The sequence below is a fragment of the Protobothrops mucrosquamatus genome, unplaced genomic scaffold (assembly GCF_001527695.2).
Source record: "Protobothrops mucrosquamatus isolate PMUCROS unplaced genomic scaffold, P.Mucros_1.0 scaffold900, whole genome shotgun sequence".
Lineage (NCBI taxonomy): Eukaryota > Metazoa > Chordata > Lepidosauria > Squamata > Viperidae > Protobothrops > Protobothrops mucrosquamatus.
The window spans coordinates 114,440-130,987 of NW_015387152.1; the positions used below are offsets into that span (position 1 = coordinate 114,440).

The window sequence follows — 16,548 nt, forward strand, 5'->3', positions numbered from 1 at the left end:
CACCCACCCTGGCTGATGCGGCCCTCAATGAAATTGAGTTTGACACCTCTGATTTAAGCTCACGCCTACTGCTTCAGTGACTCTATCCAGCGACCTCATTCTCTGTCGTCCCCTTCTTCCATTGCCCTCAATCTTTCCCAGCATTAATTAATACAGTTTTTATTTAAATAAATGACAATCAAATATAGACATTTTTCTCATGTTTCTGCAAATAAAACCACATCAATATAAAGCTTCTTTTCACTGATCATCTTGATTGCCTTGTCATAAATCCTGTTTACAAAATTCTTATTTAAATTTGTTTTCCCCATAATATTCAAAGCATTCTTACTGGTTACAATTTTCTCAAAATTAGTTACACTTAAGTATTTAAGTCTTTTTTCTCATACAAGCCATCATATTTTTACATTTCTCATATCTTAAAGAAAAATAAGAAAAGAAAAAAAAGAAGACAAAACAGAGAAAACATTTCTTTTATATAAACATCCCAACATTTTTATATTTCTCATGTCAAAAAACCAAACAGAAAAAAAAGAAGAAAAAAGACATACTATGTTACTTGAGGGGTTCATCCCTCTTAAACTAATCTTCATTTATATTCAACATTTTTCTATTTCTTTAACCATATTCAAACAAATGTTTAATTTTTAAATACTCTCTTTGGTAATTCCCATCATCTAATTCGAAGGTCCCCAACCTTTTGGGCACCAGGGACTGGTTCCGTGGAGGTTTTTCCGTGGACCAAAGGGGGAATGGTTTTGTGTGCTGCCTGCATCCCGCTTGCTTGTGCAGACCAGTTGCTGGCATGCCGCGGCCCGGTACTGGTCACAGACCGGGGGTTGGGGACCCCTGATCTAATTTCTTAATTCTCACTTTAGCCTTTTTTTTTTTGCCCAACATCTTTCCTGTTCAATATACTTTGATGAATCAAAAAATCTTCCCATAATCTTATAAATGTTGTTGCAGGTACAAAAGGCAAAACGGGTGAGATGTTTTTATAGGAAGGTTTCGCCCCTTCATATTCATTGAAAATCTTTTTCTTTCTTTCTTGATTTTATTTATTATTTTTTGTCTCTCAAGTTCTCATAATTCTCCTGGCAAAATCCATTTTGCCAAATCTTTTTTCTTGTCCTCAAACTTATTTTGTAATCTTAAAGTGTAGTTTGTCTTTTCCATGTCCAGAGTTTCCTGTAAATTTTTTTACATCTGGGTTAAGTCATACTTCCTTGTATTGTTAAATTCCATCTTGAAATTTCTCTCCTCTGTCTTGTATTTAGCTGTCTGTTTTTTCTGCTCACTCTCTATTTTTATTTTCTGAGAATTTTTATGTTGTAAAGTTAAATTGGAGATGTGTTCATTTATGTTTTCAAAATTATTTTTAATCTCCTCATGCTTTGAAATTATTGTTGTTTGGATTACTTGCAACATAGCATAGATCTCCTTCTGGAAAGTATTTATTTTTTCTTGGTATATTCTTTCTGCAGACCTCTGGTTTTCCATGATAGCTAAAAATCAGGGTTTTCCTTTCTCTGCAGACAGGTTTAGAGTCACAGTTGAGTGGGTATTTCTAATTCAGAAAGGTCAATTCTTTTTTTTTTAAGAGTTTATAATTTTCACTTTGTAGATAGCCCAAAATGTTTTTTTTTCTTTTTTCTTTTTGTCACAGCTGTTCTCTGTTATTAAGACATTGAAGATCACCAAAATCAAATTTATCTTTTCCTGGCTTTCCCAGTCCCTGTAATAGAGCAGCTGCTGTTGTATATTTTCATCCACCATAGATGTCAGCACCAGTCAGTAATAGACAATTGTTTACTTCTATTTTCATGACATAAAAGGAAAATCTTAAAAGATTCCACCAATTTCAAACTTATCCAAATAAAGTCTTATATTCTTTTCATTTCAGTATATTTCTGTTCCCCCTGAAAATTTTAATTTGCCGCTTCCATCTGCAGGAGGATGGGGCAAAGGTCCCCCTCCTTCTCACTTTCGGACACTTTTTGTTTCTTTGGTTTTTCTTTCTTCCAGGAAATCAATTTTCAAGTAGAAGAGAGAAAATAACTGTTCTTACCCAGTTCCAAACACATTGTTTACAGTCAACTTGAAGTAGTACTTTTGGACCTTGGTTGCTTGTAGCTTGGGCTACACTCGAAAGTTAAGTTAGCCTTTCTCTTGCCGGATTCTGGAGGGCTTTTCCAAACCGATCGGATTGACCGCCATCTCTCTGTAGTCAGCGGGACTTCCCTCCTTCTATGTTGCCTCTACGGGGCAACTTCAGGCCCATTTAGGGTCCCATGGCAGGCAGAAATCGGCCGTAGGGTGCAGAGCCCCGTGATCCCTCAGCTGCTACATAAAACCGGAAGTCTAATGTTGTAGTTTTCTAATGTGTATAATAAAAGTTCTATATCTGCGAGTGTCTGTCATTGATAAACAAATGGAGATTTATTTCCAAATTGCCCTCGTATATTGCCATCCCAGGTCAAGCTAGAATATTATGAAAATCCTGACCTGATGTCTGGAAAGTCCAAAGCAAGTTCTGCAAGACAGAATTCTGTCTATTGTTAAGAAATCTAACTTTATTTTGGCTTTGATTTGAGCTCCTGGTGGATATAGTAATCCCCACCTTAAAAAGCAGGTAACTTGGGGTTCTTCTGGATTACAGCTCCAATCAAAGCAACAGATGGAAGACATGGCCAGAGTTTTTTTGGCTGCTTAATGCAGAGGGCATAGGCAATGGCTTTGAAAAACAAAGAATCACTACCTAGGCTATGACCAGGAAAGTGGGATGCCATGTTATCTGTGGGCCCACCTCCTCCCTCAGGATAGGTCCCCTCTATCAAATGATGTCAATTTATAATTATATGTAGGAATGATCTTGGAAGACAGGAGCAAGAGACATAAAATGGATAATTGGCATGTAAAATAGCAATAGCTATTTTACTAAATTTATTTACCGCTCCATAGTGCTTAACAGCACTCTCTGAGCAGCTTACAAATGTCAGCATATTGCTCCCAACAATCTGAGTCCTCATTTTATTGACCTCGAAAGGATGAAAGGCTGAATCTATCTTGAGCCAATCAGGATCCTGGCTGTGGGCAGAGTTTGTCTGCAATACTGCATTCTAAATATTGTGCCACCAGGGCTAAGTCCACAGAAGGAAAAGGGGAATGAATGGGAAGTATTTCAGAAGGGAACCTTCCTAGTTTTCCAGAGAATAAAAGGAAAGATGGGGTTACTGTTTTTTAGTTTTTACATATAGTGGTTTGATGATTGTTAGCTACTTAGACTATATTGTACAAGATGGTCAGCCATATAACTTTTATGAATAAATAAATAGCTTAAGACCTGGCTATTCTACTGAGCACTTGTGGTCTAATCACTTGTGAGCTACCTTTTAAATTGTTAATTATTGTTTGTTTTGTTACATGTATCCCCTTGTTTCTGTAAGCTAACTTAATTGGTAGTAGGATATATAGATAAAGAACAAAAAATAATAAACCTAACTTATCCATCTGCTATAATTTGTTGACGAAAGCCTACTTTTTGCTGGATATTTTAGTGCTTTGATTCTTTTCCTGAAATAGAATAGAATAGAGCTGGAAGGGACCTTAGAGGTCTTCTAGTCCAGCCCCCTACTCAAGCAGAAGAACCTATACCATCTCAGACACGTCATTGCTAGTCTCTTCTTAAAAATTTCCAGTGATGAAGCGCCCATGATTTCTGGGGGTAAGCTGTTCCACTGGTTGATTATCCTCACTGTCAGGAAGTTTCTCCTTAATTCCAGGTTGCTTCTTTCCTTCACCAGTTTCCAACCATTGTTTCTTGTCCTTCCCTCTGGTGCTCTAGTGAACAACCTGACCCCCTCTGCCTTGTGGCAGCCCCTCATATACTGGAATACTGCTATCATGTCTCCCCTATTTCTTCTTTTCTTTAGACTAGCCAAATCCAAGTCCCGCAGCCGTTCTTCGTATATTTGTCCTTTTGGTTTTTCCTGCCTAAGTGTAAGACTTTGTTTTTCTCCACACTGAAACTCATTTTGTTGGATAGGGCCCATTGTTCAAGTTTGTCTAGATCTTTTTGGATCCTGAGTTTGTCTTCTGGGGTGTTGACTGCTCCTGACAGTTTAGTGTCACCTGCAAATTTGATGAGTTCTCCTTCAATTCCCTCATCTAAGTCATTTATAAAGATATTGAAGAGTACTGGGCCTAAGACGGAATCTTGTGATACCCCAATGCTAACTTCTCTCCATGTGGATGTAGTGCCATTGAGGACTACTAGTTGAGTACGGTTTGTCAGCCAGCTACAGATCCATCTGGTGGTGATGTTGTCTATTCCACCTTTTTCTAGCTTACCAAGGAGTAGGTTGCTCTATTTTATCAAATGCCTTACTGAAATCTAAGTATACTACGCCCACTGCATTTTGCTGGTCTACTAGTTTAGTCACTTTATCGAAGAATGAGATAAGATTGGTTTGGCATGATCTGTTTTTAACAAACTTGTGCTGGCTACTAGTTATGATTTGTTTGCTTCTAGTTGTTCACAGGTCTTTTTTTGATTATCTTTTCTGGGATCTTCCCAGGTATTGATGTTAAACTGATTGGTCTGTAGTTTCCTGGGTCCGTTTTTTCCCCTCTGTTGAAGATGGGAACCACATCTGTCCTTTTCCAATCCTCAGGTACTTCCCCAGTGCTCTAGGATTTATGAAAGATGTGGGGCAACGGTTCTGAGATAACATCTGCCAGCTCTTTCAGAACTCTGGGATGTAATCTGTCGGGTCCTGGTGATTTATACTTGTCAAGGTCAGATAGTAGTTCTCTTACCATTTTCTTGCTTATTTTAATTTTTGTTTCTAGTGTGTCGTTTGCAGTGGGGGGATTGGTATGTTGGGCTATAGTTTCTTTTTGTGTGAAGACTGACACAAAGTATGAGGTAAGCAGCTCTGCTTTCTCCCTGTTGCCTGTAATTTCCTTGCCATCTTCACTCTTTAGTGGGCCTACAGTTTCCTTGACTTTTTTCTTGTTGTTAATATGTTGGAAGAAACTTTTTTTATTGTCCTTGATTTCTGTTGCGAATCTTTGTTCGTTCTGAGCCTTTGCTTTCCTGACTTCTTTTTTGCATGTTCTGGCTGTCTGCTGATAATCGGCCTTGGTTATGTGCCCCTCTTTCCATTTTTTATATTTGTCCTTATTGTCTTTCAATTTGTTAGAGAGATCTTTGTGCAGCCATGCTGGTTTCTTCTTGGATTTGTTTTTTTTCTCAGTGGTATTGTGCTGGTCTGGGCTTTTTGTGATCACATTTTTTAGGGTTTTCCACGCTTCTTGGGTTGTTTTCCTCTTTAGGATTTTCATCCATGGGATCTTTCCTAGGTTCTCTCTGAATTTGTTAAAGTCGGCTCTTTTGAAGTTTAAGACATTGTTGGATTGTTTTCTATTGCTAGTGTTTGCATTATATTAAATTCCAGTATGACATGATCACTTTCACCCAAGGTTCCGGCAATTTCAATTCCCTCTATACATTCACTTTCAAAACCTGAACTCAGAAGCCTTGTGAAACTTCTTTAAAGGACACTTAGTTCAATAATATATAAAATAACTGACCTAAAAAGAATCCCCGAATGTATATTTAGTATGTTTTTTTTAGTATTTTTAATGTACTGGTTAAATTCAATTATCCTAGTAGATACTGTATTAAAAAGGGAGAAAAAAATCCATGGTCTATATTCAATATATCTGTTTATATTTGTCTTTTTTATACTACAACTACCTTAATCAACTTTTCTTTTAAGTTGCAAGTATCTGTGGAAGAGAACTTAAATTATTTCCCTGCTTATTAACTATAGTAATATTTAATTATTACAATTTTTTATTAGATAGCACAAGTATCCCCTATATGCCAACTTACAGTTTTCACTACTCCTTTCATTCTCTTCAGTAGGAAGGAGCTTCAGTACAGAATCAACACCTGGCAATCTGCAACGCCCTTTCTTTCCTTTTCTTCTCCTAAAGAAAATTGAAGATAGGCTACTATTTAGCTAACATGATTTTTCACCTACTTTAAAGCAGTAAAAGTAAAACTTAGCATTTCAAAAATGGGGCATATTTGTGTTTCTTTCTCTGACATAAAAAACATAGATTTCAAATATATAGCGGTCAATTCATACACAATACATATTACGGTAACATATCTTCTTTTTCCCAGTCTATAGTTTACCATTGACCAGAGCCTAGTTTACTTTTGTCTAATAATCTCTATCATCCTATCTAAGCCAAACTAAAACCATTATTTTAAGAATTAATAAAATAAAAATAAATCAGCAGGATATAGAGATCAAGTAATTCCTTCTTCTATAAAAACAGCAAAAAAGGAAAACCTGTCTTGTTTTTCTACCTGCTACTAATAAGCATTCTCCCCATTTTATAAAATTTGTAATCAGAAATGATTCTCCTGCCATTATAACAGAAACATGTGACTTTATAAGGGCACCAAATATTTTAGAGTAAAAATATTGTATTTAAAAAAACCAGGAAAAATCATCTGCACATATAGATAGCTACCCCAGATATCCAGGATTAAAAATTAAAAACATTACAGCTGATACTGAAATTAAGTCATTTGAAAATGACTTAATCTATTTCAAAAAACCTGTTAACCATATTTGATCCTTACATGCGAGCCACAGCTTTTCTTGCCAATTTGCGCTGTAATCTGCGATTTTCATCAGTGTCACAAAGTACATGATGTTCAGCTGCCCATCTGTCCCAACTAAGTAGTTTAAAAAAAACAATAATAAAATAATTATTACTGTGCATATATCTCCTAAGCTCCCAACTAATCTGAAGTGGCACTCTGTACTGAGCAGGTAAGATACATTATGGATTCCATTAATATAGGTAGTCCTTGATTATTATCATTTGAACATTGATGTCACTATACAAATGGCACAAACCACCTGGGGATTTTGTAAAATTAAGATAAAATTAACAGAATTGCCTCATTCCAGTTATGTAAGGCCACCATTTTAGAGGGGGATGCTGAGATGGAAATTTGATTTGCATATAAAATCTGCTGAATCAAGATTTCATATAACTTAAAATTCAAGTCAGAAACATGCTAGCAACCAGGGTACTATACAGATTACTTTGCAGATTAACTATCAAGGACTTATGATTTAGCAACACTTTGTACCAGCAGAAGCTTCCAAATCATTTTTAAAGTCAATCAGAACATATTAGAGTCCAAGCTTCATCTAGAGTAGTATGAATTATATCTGAATTACTAATTCTCTCCTAGTTGGTAATATTCTATGTTTTTATTTAAATATATGCTCACCTTCTATTCCAACCATTAAAATGGATCAGATATTCTGGGACCTTTCTTCCTTTCTCATCTTTTCCAATAACAATATCAACAATCTAAAATCAAACACATGCATGCTTACACAAACATTTTTATAGGCATTGTTATTATTATTATTTACATTTCATTGTCTTACAACATAGGAGTCTAAGCTAAGTAATTAAAAACATATTCCACCACTTCATTTTAAAAGATTAAATATATTTCAGAGATTAAATGCAGTAATTGGATGCAATAACATCTATTACAAAAAAATTAAACTGCCTGGAATAAACTATCTCAATATGCAACAAATTAAAATAAATAACTGTAATGAGTTTTGGTATTTTGGTATTTACTTCCTTTAGAACAGGGGTCCCCAACCCCTGGTCCGTGGACAGAACCAGGCCGCGGCATGCCAGCAACCGGTCTGCACAAACAAGCAAAGCCCCATCCACAGGATGCAGGTGGCACACAAAACCACGTACCCTCAGTCCACAGAAAAACCTCTCTCCATGGAACCAGTGCCAAGTGCCCCAAAGGTTGAGGACCTCTGCTTTAGAAGTCAATAAGGTATAGGTAATTGAAGTGGGCAAAGGTGTGATAACATCACACAGCCTGCCACAGCAATATATTCATAATGATATCACTACATGATATTTGGTGTTATTGTGATCTGTGTCATATTCTATAAAATGGGTCCAAAAATATTGTCAACAGGAAATTATCTGTGAATATAAATTGTCAGTTGTTTTTCAGTTATACGTTTATTCTAAATATGTATTATTAATTGGTACTTGTCACTGACTTTTCAAAATTTGATTTCTTGCCTACTTTAAGAAATTCATTAACTCCTCTTCCCCAAAAAGTAGAAATAATACCAATTTGCTTTAAAAACTCACTACCATTTATTTGGAAAACTCTCATGAACAATTAACACATCTATATTATTGGCTAACCATATATAAACTGAATCCTGTTCTGAAATCCGTATTATCTCTACTTCATTTCATTCTCAAGCAAGCCAGATGACAGAAATCCAGTAAGGCAGGGGTCCCCAACCCCTGGCCCACTACCAGGCTGTGGTTTATTCAGAACTGGTCTGCTCAAGCAGTGGGCCAGCATATTTGCATGCGCAGCTCAATTTGCGCGAGCGACGGGCTGGCATGCATGCACACAGCACAACTTCCACAAGTTGAGCAGTGTGCACATGCATGCCAGCCCACTGCTTGTGCGTCCGGGTTCCCCTCTCCCTCCCAGCCAGGTCACCAAGCCGCAAAGGTTGGAGATCGCTGCAGTAAGGGAAGCATTACTCCTCTTCAAGCTCAGCCTTCAAGATAAAGTAGAAATCAACTGCTTCCTCTTGAAATATTTTGGATGTTTGTTCCCTTATTTATCATCCTACTTTATTATTTGAAACCTTGCACGCTATATTTGGCCCATATGAAGTGGTTCCTGGAATTCAGGCATTGCAGATTGAATGATTATTCAATCTTTTCTTAAAAACCTCAAGTGATGGAGCACCCACAACTATTGAAAGCAAGCTGTTCCACGGGTTAATCGTTCCAACTGTCAAGAAACCTCTCCTTAGTTCTAGGTTGATTTTCTCCTTGATGAGTTTCTCTTCATTGCTTTTTGTCCTGCCTTCAGGTGCTTTGGAGAATAGATTGAACCCTCTTTTTTATGGCAACCCCTCAAATACTGGAACACTGCTATCATGTCACCTCTAGTCCTTCTTTTCATTAAACTATTGACATACCCAATTTCTGCAAGCATTTTTCATGTTTTAGCTTCTCTAATCATCTTTGTTGCGCTTCTCTAAACTCTAGTTTCTAGAGTCTCAACATCTTTTTTATATTGTGACTAAAATATATACCAATTTGCAAAATCAAAACTCAATTGCACAGTTTAAGTTACAGTAGAATACAGGGCACTTCTGCACAAGTAAGCTCTATTACAATGCTCAAATCTTTATCAAATAACTATCACCAGTCAAGTGAACATCTCAATTTTACAAAAATAGGTATATGTTAAACCATTTTATTTTTAAATTATGCTTATCTATCTATCTATCTATCTATCTATCTATCTATCTATCTATCTATCTATCTATCTATTAAAGCATCAGATCATAAGAATAAAAAATTTCTTGTGAAAAGGATTGGTGGGGACTGTAATTAGTGTATTTATCATGAAAGTGAATCTTGCTTTGTTGTAGCCCCTCAAAGACTGTTATTGGTGCATATGATGCATTAAACCACAATTAAAGTGCTGCATTCTATATACACCTAGGACACATATTGTAGAGGTTTTTTTACTTTCCAAGACACTAAGAGTGGAATGGAATGTGGGAAGCCTATAATGTTTACTTCCATTGTCAAATCAGTACTCCCAACAAAAAGCCAACCCCCATTGAGGGAAAAAAGAATTCTAGAAATAAACCACTGGCTAAAGGGTTGGTGTCGCCAAGAAAACTTTGGTTTCCTGGATCATGGACTGCATTTTCTACAAAAAGGACTCTAGGCAAGAAATGGGTTACGCCTCACAAAAACAGGGAAAAATGTACTCAGAAAAAGACTGGCCCAATTTATCAAAAGGTCTTTAAACTAAAATTGAGGGGGAAGTTTGACCAATTTTTAGAATCTCTAGAACACAAAACCAGTCATATAGTGAGGGGAAAAAATATTTGATCCCCTGCTGATTTTGTACATTTGGCCACTGACAAAGAATGATCAGTCTATAATTTTAATGGTAGGTTTATTTTAACAGTGAGAAACAGAATAACAATAAAAAAAAATCCAGAAAAATGCATTTCAAAAAAGGTATAAATTGAGTGGCATTTTAATGAGTAAAATAAGTATTTGATCCCTTCGCAAAACATGACTGAGTACTTGGTGGCAAAACCCTTGTTGGCAATCACAGAGGTTTTTTGTAGTTGGCCAACAGGTTTGCACACATCTCAGGAAGGATTTTGTCCCACTCCTCTTTGCAGATCTTCTCCAAGTCATTAAGGTTTCGAGGCTAACGTTTGGCAACACAAACCTTCAGCTGAGATAGGGAGTGATAAGAAAAAAGAAACACTCAAACAACAATCAGTAGATGCAGGAAACATACCCATGGACAGGCATAAAAGTCTTAAATGCTTATATACAAATGCTCAAAACTTGGGGAACAAACAGGATGAACTAGACCAGGGGTGTCAAACTCAATTTCATTGAGGGCCGCATCAACATTGCGGTTGCCCTTGGGGGGCCGGGTGGGTATTGCCAGGGTGGGTGCAGCCTACTAGGTGGGTGTGGATGGAGTGGGTGCGGCCTATTGGGTGGGCATGGCCAGCTCTACATCATTTGCGTCAAGGGTGCCTGTGGGTGCCTGGGCAGGAGTGGGATAGATCTGAAGGTCTCTGCAGAAGGGGGTGGGACCAGGTCAAGTGCCAAGGCATGGTCCACTGGAGGAGCCTCACTGTTCCTCTCAGGCCATGTGGGGGGGACTGGTGGTGCGGGCTGCCCGAAGCCCTGGGCAGCAGAGGTCAAATGCCCAGCCTGGCCCTCGAGCACCCGCAGCACCAAGCCCAGTCCCACTTACCCAAGGGGGCGCTCAGCTGCACTTACCGCCTCCTCAAGGCTGCTGCTGCTGTGCTTGCTCTCCTTAGCCAGGTTGCTCATGATGGGTACGAGGGCAAAGTCAGAGGGAGGCCCATTCCCTCTCCATGGGAGGAGAACCGGCTTTGTATCCAAAGCTTCCTTAGCAATAGGATGGGAGTCCCCCAGGATAGGCCAGGAGGAGGGGGCAAGGGGATGGTGAAAGGGCAGCAGGGCAGGACTAAGGCAGGACTTCCCTCAGACCCTCCCTCTCCTTCTTTCCTTCTTTCCTTCTTTCCTTCCTAAGTACAGAGTGGTAGGAAAATATTTGAGATGAGGGAGGGAGAAAAACAGGCAAGAAATGCAGCTGGGGAGGTGTCACCCTTCATGAGGAATGAAGAACTGCACCATCGTCTGGAAGTGGCCAGCAAATGGCCCTCACGTACTTCACATATCTGGCTTGGTGGGCTCTGGGGGAGGGGATGCCATGAGCAGCATGAGAATAACGTTACCTGTGCAATGCCACCCAGCCCCCAGCCTGCCCAGTCTCAGCAGGCAGCGGGATGCTCTCCTCGGGCAGCCAAGAGGTTGAGCCAGGCGGTGCAAAGCTTGCCAGCTTTGCACCTTGCTGCCTGCTGAAACTGGGCAGGCTAGGGGCTAGGCAGCATTGCACTTCTCATTGGATTCGTGCCACCCGGCTCAGTTCTTGGCGCTATGAGGAGAGCTCCCTGCTGCCTGCCGAAACCGGGCAGGCTGGGAGCTGGGTGGCCTCGCGTTTCTTTTGGATTCGCGCTGTCCAGCTCAGCCTCTCGGCGCTGTGAGGAGAGCGCCCCACTGCCTGCCGAAACCCCTCCCCCAGAGCCCATCAAGCCGGATATGTGAAATAGGCGATTCCTGGCCACTTCCAGGCGATGGTGCATTTCTTCATTCCACACAAAGGGTGACACCTCCCCAGCATGCACCTAGGGGGCTGAGCCGACGCGGCAAGGGCTGGTTCCTTGCTGTTTCCAGACGGTCTTGTGGAGCTAAGACTGAATGTGTTTCAGCATAGATGGCTACCACAAAATTGTACATTGGCTCCCAGCCGGCCTGGGCCAGGGCCAAGGCAGCGGGGGCTGTTCCCTGTTTTCAGGATGGCTTTGCGGGCCACATGAAACCACTTCGCGGGCCGCATCTGGCCCCCTGGCCTTGTGTTTGACATGTCTGAACTAGAAGCAATAGTACACAAGGGTGGGTATAACATAGTTGGCATTACAAAAATCTGGTGGGACGAAACCCATGACTGGAATGTACTGATGGATGGATACAAATTGTTCAAAAGAAATAGATCTACAAAAAGAGGATGGGGAGTTGCACTATATGTAAGAGAACACTACATATCTACAGAAATGCACATGATCAAATATAAAATCCCTCCAGAATGTATATGGGTCGATATAAAAGGAAAAAAGTGAAATTGCCATAGGTGTGTATTACAGGCCCCCCCAACCAATCAGAAGAAATAGATGAACTCTTTGCCAACCAGTTATCAAGCGTATGTAGGAAGCATACCACGGTAGAAATGGGAGACTTCAACTATCCAGATATTAACTGGGAGACAAACTCTGCAGCAAGTGGGAGATCAAACAGATTCTTAACCAACCTAGCCGACAACTTTATCATCCAAAAGGTAGAGGAGAGAACTAGAAGTAAAGCTATACTGGACCTAATTCTAACTAATAAAGAAGTGATAGAGAGAGTTGAAGTTGCTGGAACCTTGGGTGAAAGTGATCACGTCATACTGAAATTTGATATAATGCAAAAACAAACAATAGAAAATAATTGAACCAGAGTCTTAAACTTCAAAAGAGTTGACTTTAACAAACTCAGAGAGAACCTAAGAAAGATTCCATGGACGAAAATCCTAAAGGGGAAAATAACTCAAGAAGTGTGGGAAACTCTGAAAAAGGCGATCATAAAAGCCCAGTCAGGCACAATACCACTGAAAAAGAAAAAGAAAAAATTTAAGAAGAAACCAGCATGGCTGCACAAAGGTCTCTCTGACAAACTGAAAGACAAAAAGGACAAGTACTAAAAATGGAAAAAGGGACACATTTAGAATTAGAAAAGAATAGAGCTGGAAGGGACCTTGGAGATCTTCTAGTCCAGCCCCTCGTTCAAGCAGGAGAACCTATACCAGTGGTGGCGAACCTATGGCACGAGTGCCAGAGGTGGCACTCGGAGCCCTCTCTGTGGGCACACGTGCCGTCGCCCCAGCCCCGCCTCCCCCTGTGGCCCCCTCCACACCAGCAGCCCCCCCGGAGGAGAGTCGCCCCCAGGCACGGCCCGCCTGGAGCAGCACAGCCAAGGACATGGCAGCGGGCAGTGGGGATGAGACTCCGCCCTTGCGCCCCATCGCAAACAGATGATGCTGTGGAGCACGGGTGGAGGGTGTGGCCACCATGGTGCTGCTGGGCCGCATGATGGCGATCTGCGGCGGGCCTTGGAGGTGGGTGGCCCTGCGGGTGGGTGGGGTGAGGCGGGGTGGGGCAGTTTTTGGGTACTCGGTCTCTAAAAGGTTCGCCATCACTGACCTATACCATCTCAGACAAGTGACTGTATAGTCTCTTCTTAAAAATCTTCAGTGATGGAGCGCCCATGATTTTTGAAAGTAAGCTGTTCCACTGGTTAATTGTCCTCACTGTTAGGGAGTTTCTCCTTAATTCCAGGTTTCTTCTCTCTTTGATCAGTTTCAACCATTGTTTCTTGTCCTGCACTCTGATGCTTTAGAGAATAATTTGACCCCCTCTTCTTTGTGGCAGCCCCTCAGATACTGGAATACTGCTATCATATCACCACTATTTCTTCTTTTGTGGACATATTATATTTAGATTTCAGTAAGGCATTTGACAACTTCCTGCTTAGTAAGCTAGAAAAAATTGGAATAGACAACATCACCGCCAGATGGATGTGTACCTGGCTGACAAACTGTACTCAGCGAGTAGTCCTCAATGGTACTACATCCACTTGGAGAGAAGTAAGCAGTGGGGTACTACAAGGCTCCATCTTAGGCCCAGTACTCTTCAATATCTTCATAAATGACTTAGATGAGGGAATTGAAGGGGAACTTATCAATTTTGCAGATGACACTAAACTGGCAGGAATAGCCAACACCCCAGAAGACAAGCTCAGCATCCAAAATGATTTAGACAAATTTGAACAATTGGCCCTATCCAACAAACTGAATTTTAATGTGGAGAAAAGCAAAGTCTTACATTTAGGCAGGAAAAATCAAAGGTATAAGTACAGATTAGACAAGACCTGGCTCAAAAAGAGTAACTGTGAGAGGGACCTTGAAGTCCTAGTGGATGATCACTTAACCATGAGCCAGCAATGTGCAGCAGCAGCCAACAAAGCTAATATAATCCTGGCTTGTATAAACAGAGGCATAGAATCAAGATCATACGATGTATTAGTACCGCTTTATAAAACCCTAGTAAGACCACACCTGGAATACTGCAGCCAATTTTGGTCACCATACTACAAAAAAGATGTTGAGACTTTGGAAAAAGTTCAGAGAAGAGCAACTAAAATGATCAAAGGCCTGGAGACTAAAACATATGAAGAATGGCTGAGGACTTGTGTTTGGCTAGTCTAAAGAAAAGAAGAAATAGGGAGGACATGATAGCAGTATTCCAGTATTTGAGGGGCTGCCACAAAGAAGAGGGCATCAAACTATTCTTCAAAGCACCAGAGGGCAGGACAAGAAACAATGGTTGGAAACTGACCAGAGAGAAGCAACCTGGAATTACGGAGAAACTTCCTAACAGTGAGGATAATTAACCAGTGGAACAGCTTGCCTTCAGAAATTGTGGGCGCTCCATCACTGCAGTTTTTAAGAAGAGGCTGTCACTTGTCTGAAATGGTATAGGTCCTCCTGCTTGAGCAGGGGGCTGGACTAGAAGACCTCCAAGGTACCTTCCAGCTCTATTCTATTATATTATATTCCATAACAATGCCACCACAAAAGACAATTATTTTGCCCTTGAATTTTATCCCCAAAATCTTATGGAGTGATACACATAACTCATGGGTGGTCTATTTGGTGAACCATGATTAAGCAAAATTTTAAGAATATTGTACAAATATAGTCAAGTACAAACCACAATACTCTGAAATGAAATTTCACTTCCTTTTTTAAAAAAGCTTGCATAATCAGCAAAAATGGCATTGGTACTGAATAGATTTTAAGCCAGTGCACAAAAATAAATATAAAAATAAAAAAATCTATTTTCAATTAATCAGAAGAGATAAAAACCTGGCATTCTATATTTGAAAGCAGTTTTAATATCGGTATACACTATTGAGCAAACAGGCATGAAATGTCAGAGGCAGTTCAGCTGTGTGCATTAAACTGGCACTGTAGCTGGACTGTACTATAAACAGAAATACCTCATTACCAAGTGTTTGCCTCTGATTAGGAACCGAAGAACGTGTTTATCTCACACTCATCAGAAAATAAAAAATAATCAAATTGTTACCTGCACACAGAGTTTGCCTATTGTAACCAACCATTTACTACTCTTATGCCTGAGGATCACACTAGTTGTAAATGCACATCCTAAAAGAATTTGTGGCACTTTTGCAACAAATACGATTAGGCGTGGATGGAGAGAGAAAGAAGCTGTCTTTCACTCAGGGCCATCTCTTCCCTTATCCGACGCCGTACGTTTGCATGCAGCGCCCGCTTCAAAATAGAAGAAACCCCAATGTTAATAATTTTAAATCCTACTTTTTTTTTTAAGGAGAAACGGAAATGGAAGAGAGCTGCTTCCTCTTTCCGAGCTCCTGTCAGAAGCCTTGCAAGTGGCAACAACGACACAAACAACGCCCGGAAGCGCCACAGAGAAGGAGGTGGCTTCCGTTAGGAGGAAGCGGTTGACGCGTGGGAAAACAAGGGCCGCACAGTAAGCAGAGAAATCCCACCTTGGCATCATAAAGCACCTTCGCCTTGGTCGGGTCCGGCTCGAAGCAAAGAACTCTCTCGCCTTTGTAGAATTTAAATTTCATTCCCCGCGAGGTCATTTGTTCATCATGGCGAAAGGCAAAGCTAGCCACGCCCCCGAGGGAATGGGGAGAGGGAGGCGCAGCGCGGGCCGCCCAACTCCTGCTAATACTCTGCGAGGAAGGCGTCCTCGAGACGCAGGCCTGCGCGAGCGAAGAGAAACGGACTGTTTTATCTTCGTGTGCGGCGTTCTGCGTTGAGCGTTGGGCGAATTCCTTCGTCCTGAGAATCGGTCGTCCCAAACTGCTTACCTCGGACCATAGGAAGGCCGCCTCTTTCCTCGGAAGCGTGCATGAAAATACAGTCTTAGTCTAAATCCAAATTTGAAGCTGTGTACGAAGTAGAGATCCCATCACCCTTGAAATAAAGAGCCAGCACCGTCTCCATTTGAGAGAATAACTGCTGCTTGTTCTGCCCTCAGGTACTTTGGAGAATGTTGACCGTCCCCCACTTCTTTATGGCAGCCTCTCAAATATTGGAACACTGCTATCATGTCACCCCAGCCCTTCTTTTCATTAAACTAGTTATACCCAATCCCTGCAAGTGTTCTTTGTATCTTTTAGCCTCCAGTACTCCATTCATCTTTGTTG

The 16,548-nt window shown here is 40.6% G+C and overlaps 1 protein-coding gene across 1 annotated transcript in view; it reads right to left on the bottom strand.

The window, feature by feature from the left end:
* Positions 1-16,015, bottom strand: part of MSL3 (MSL complex subunit 3) — a 46,636-nt gene extending 30,621 nt beyond the window's left edge. Inside the window, exons 1-4 of the mRNA XM_015819337.1 lie at positions 15,880-16,015; positions 7,328-7,410; positions 6,665-6,760; positions 5,900-5,997 (exon numbers count right to left, since the gene is read on the bottom strand). Of these exons, the coding sequence (XP_015674823.1) occupies positions 5,900-5,997; positions 6,665-6,760; positions 7,328-7,410; positions 15,880-15,978 (376 nt within the window). The 5' untranslated portion in view covers positions 15,979-16,015. The remainder of the gene's footprint in view (positions 1-5,899; positions 5,998-6,664; positions 6,761-7,327; positions 7,411-15,879) is intronic.
* Between the last annotated feature and the right edge of the window lie 533 nt (positions 16,016-16,548).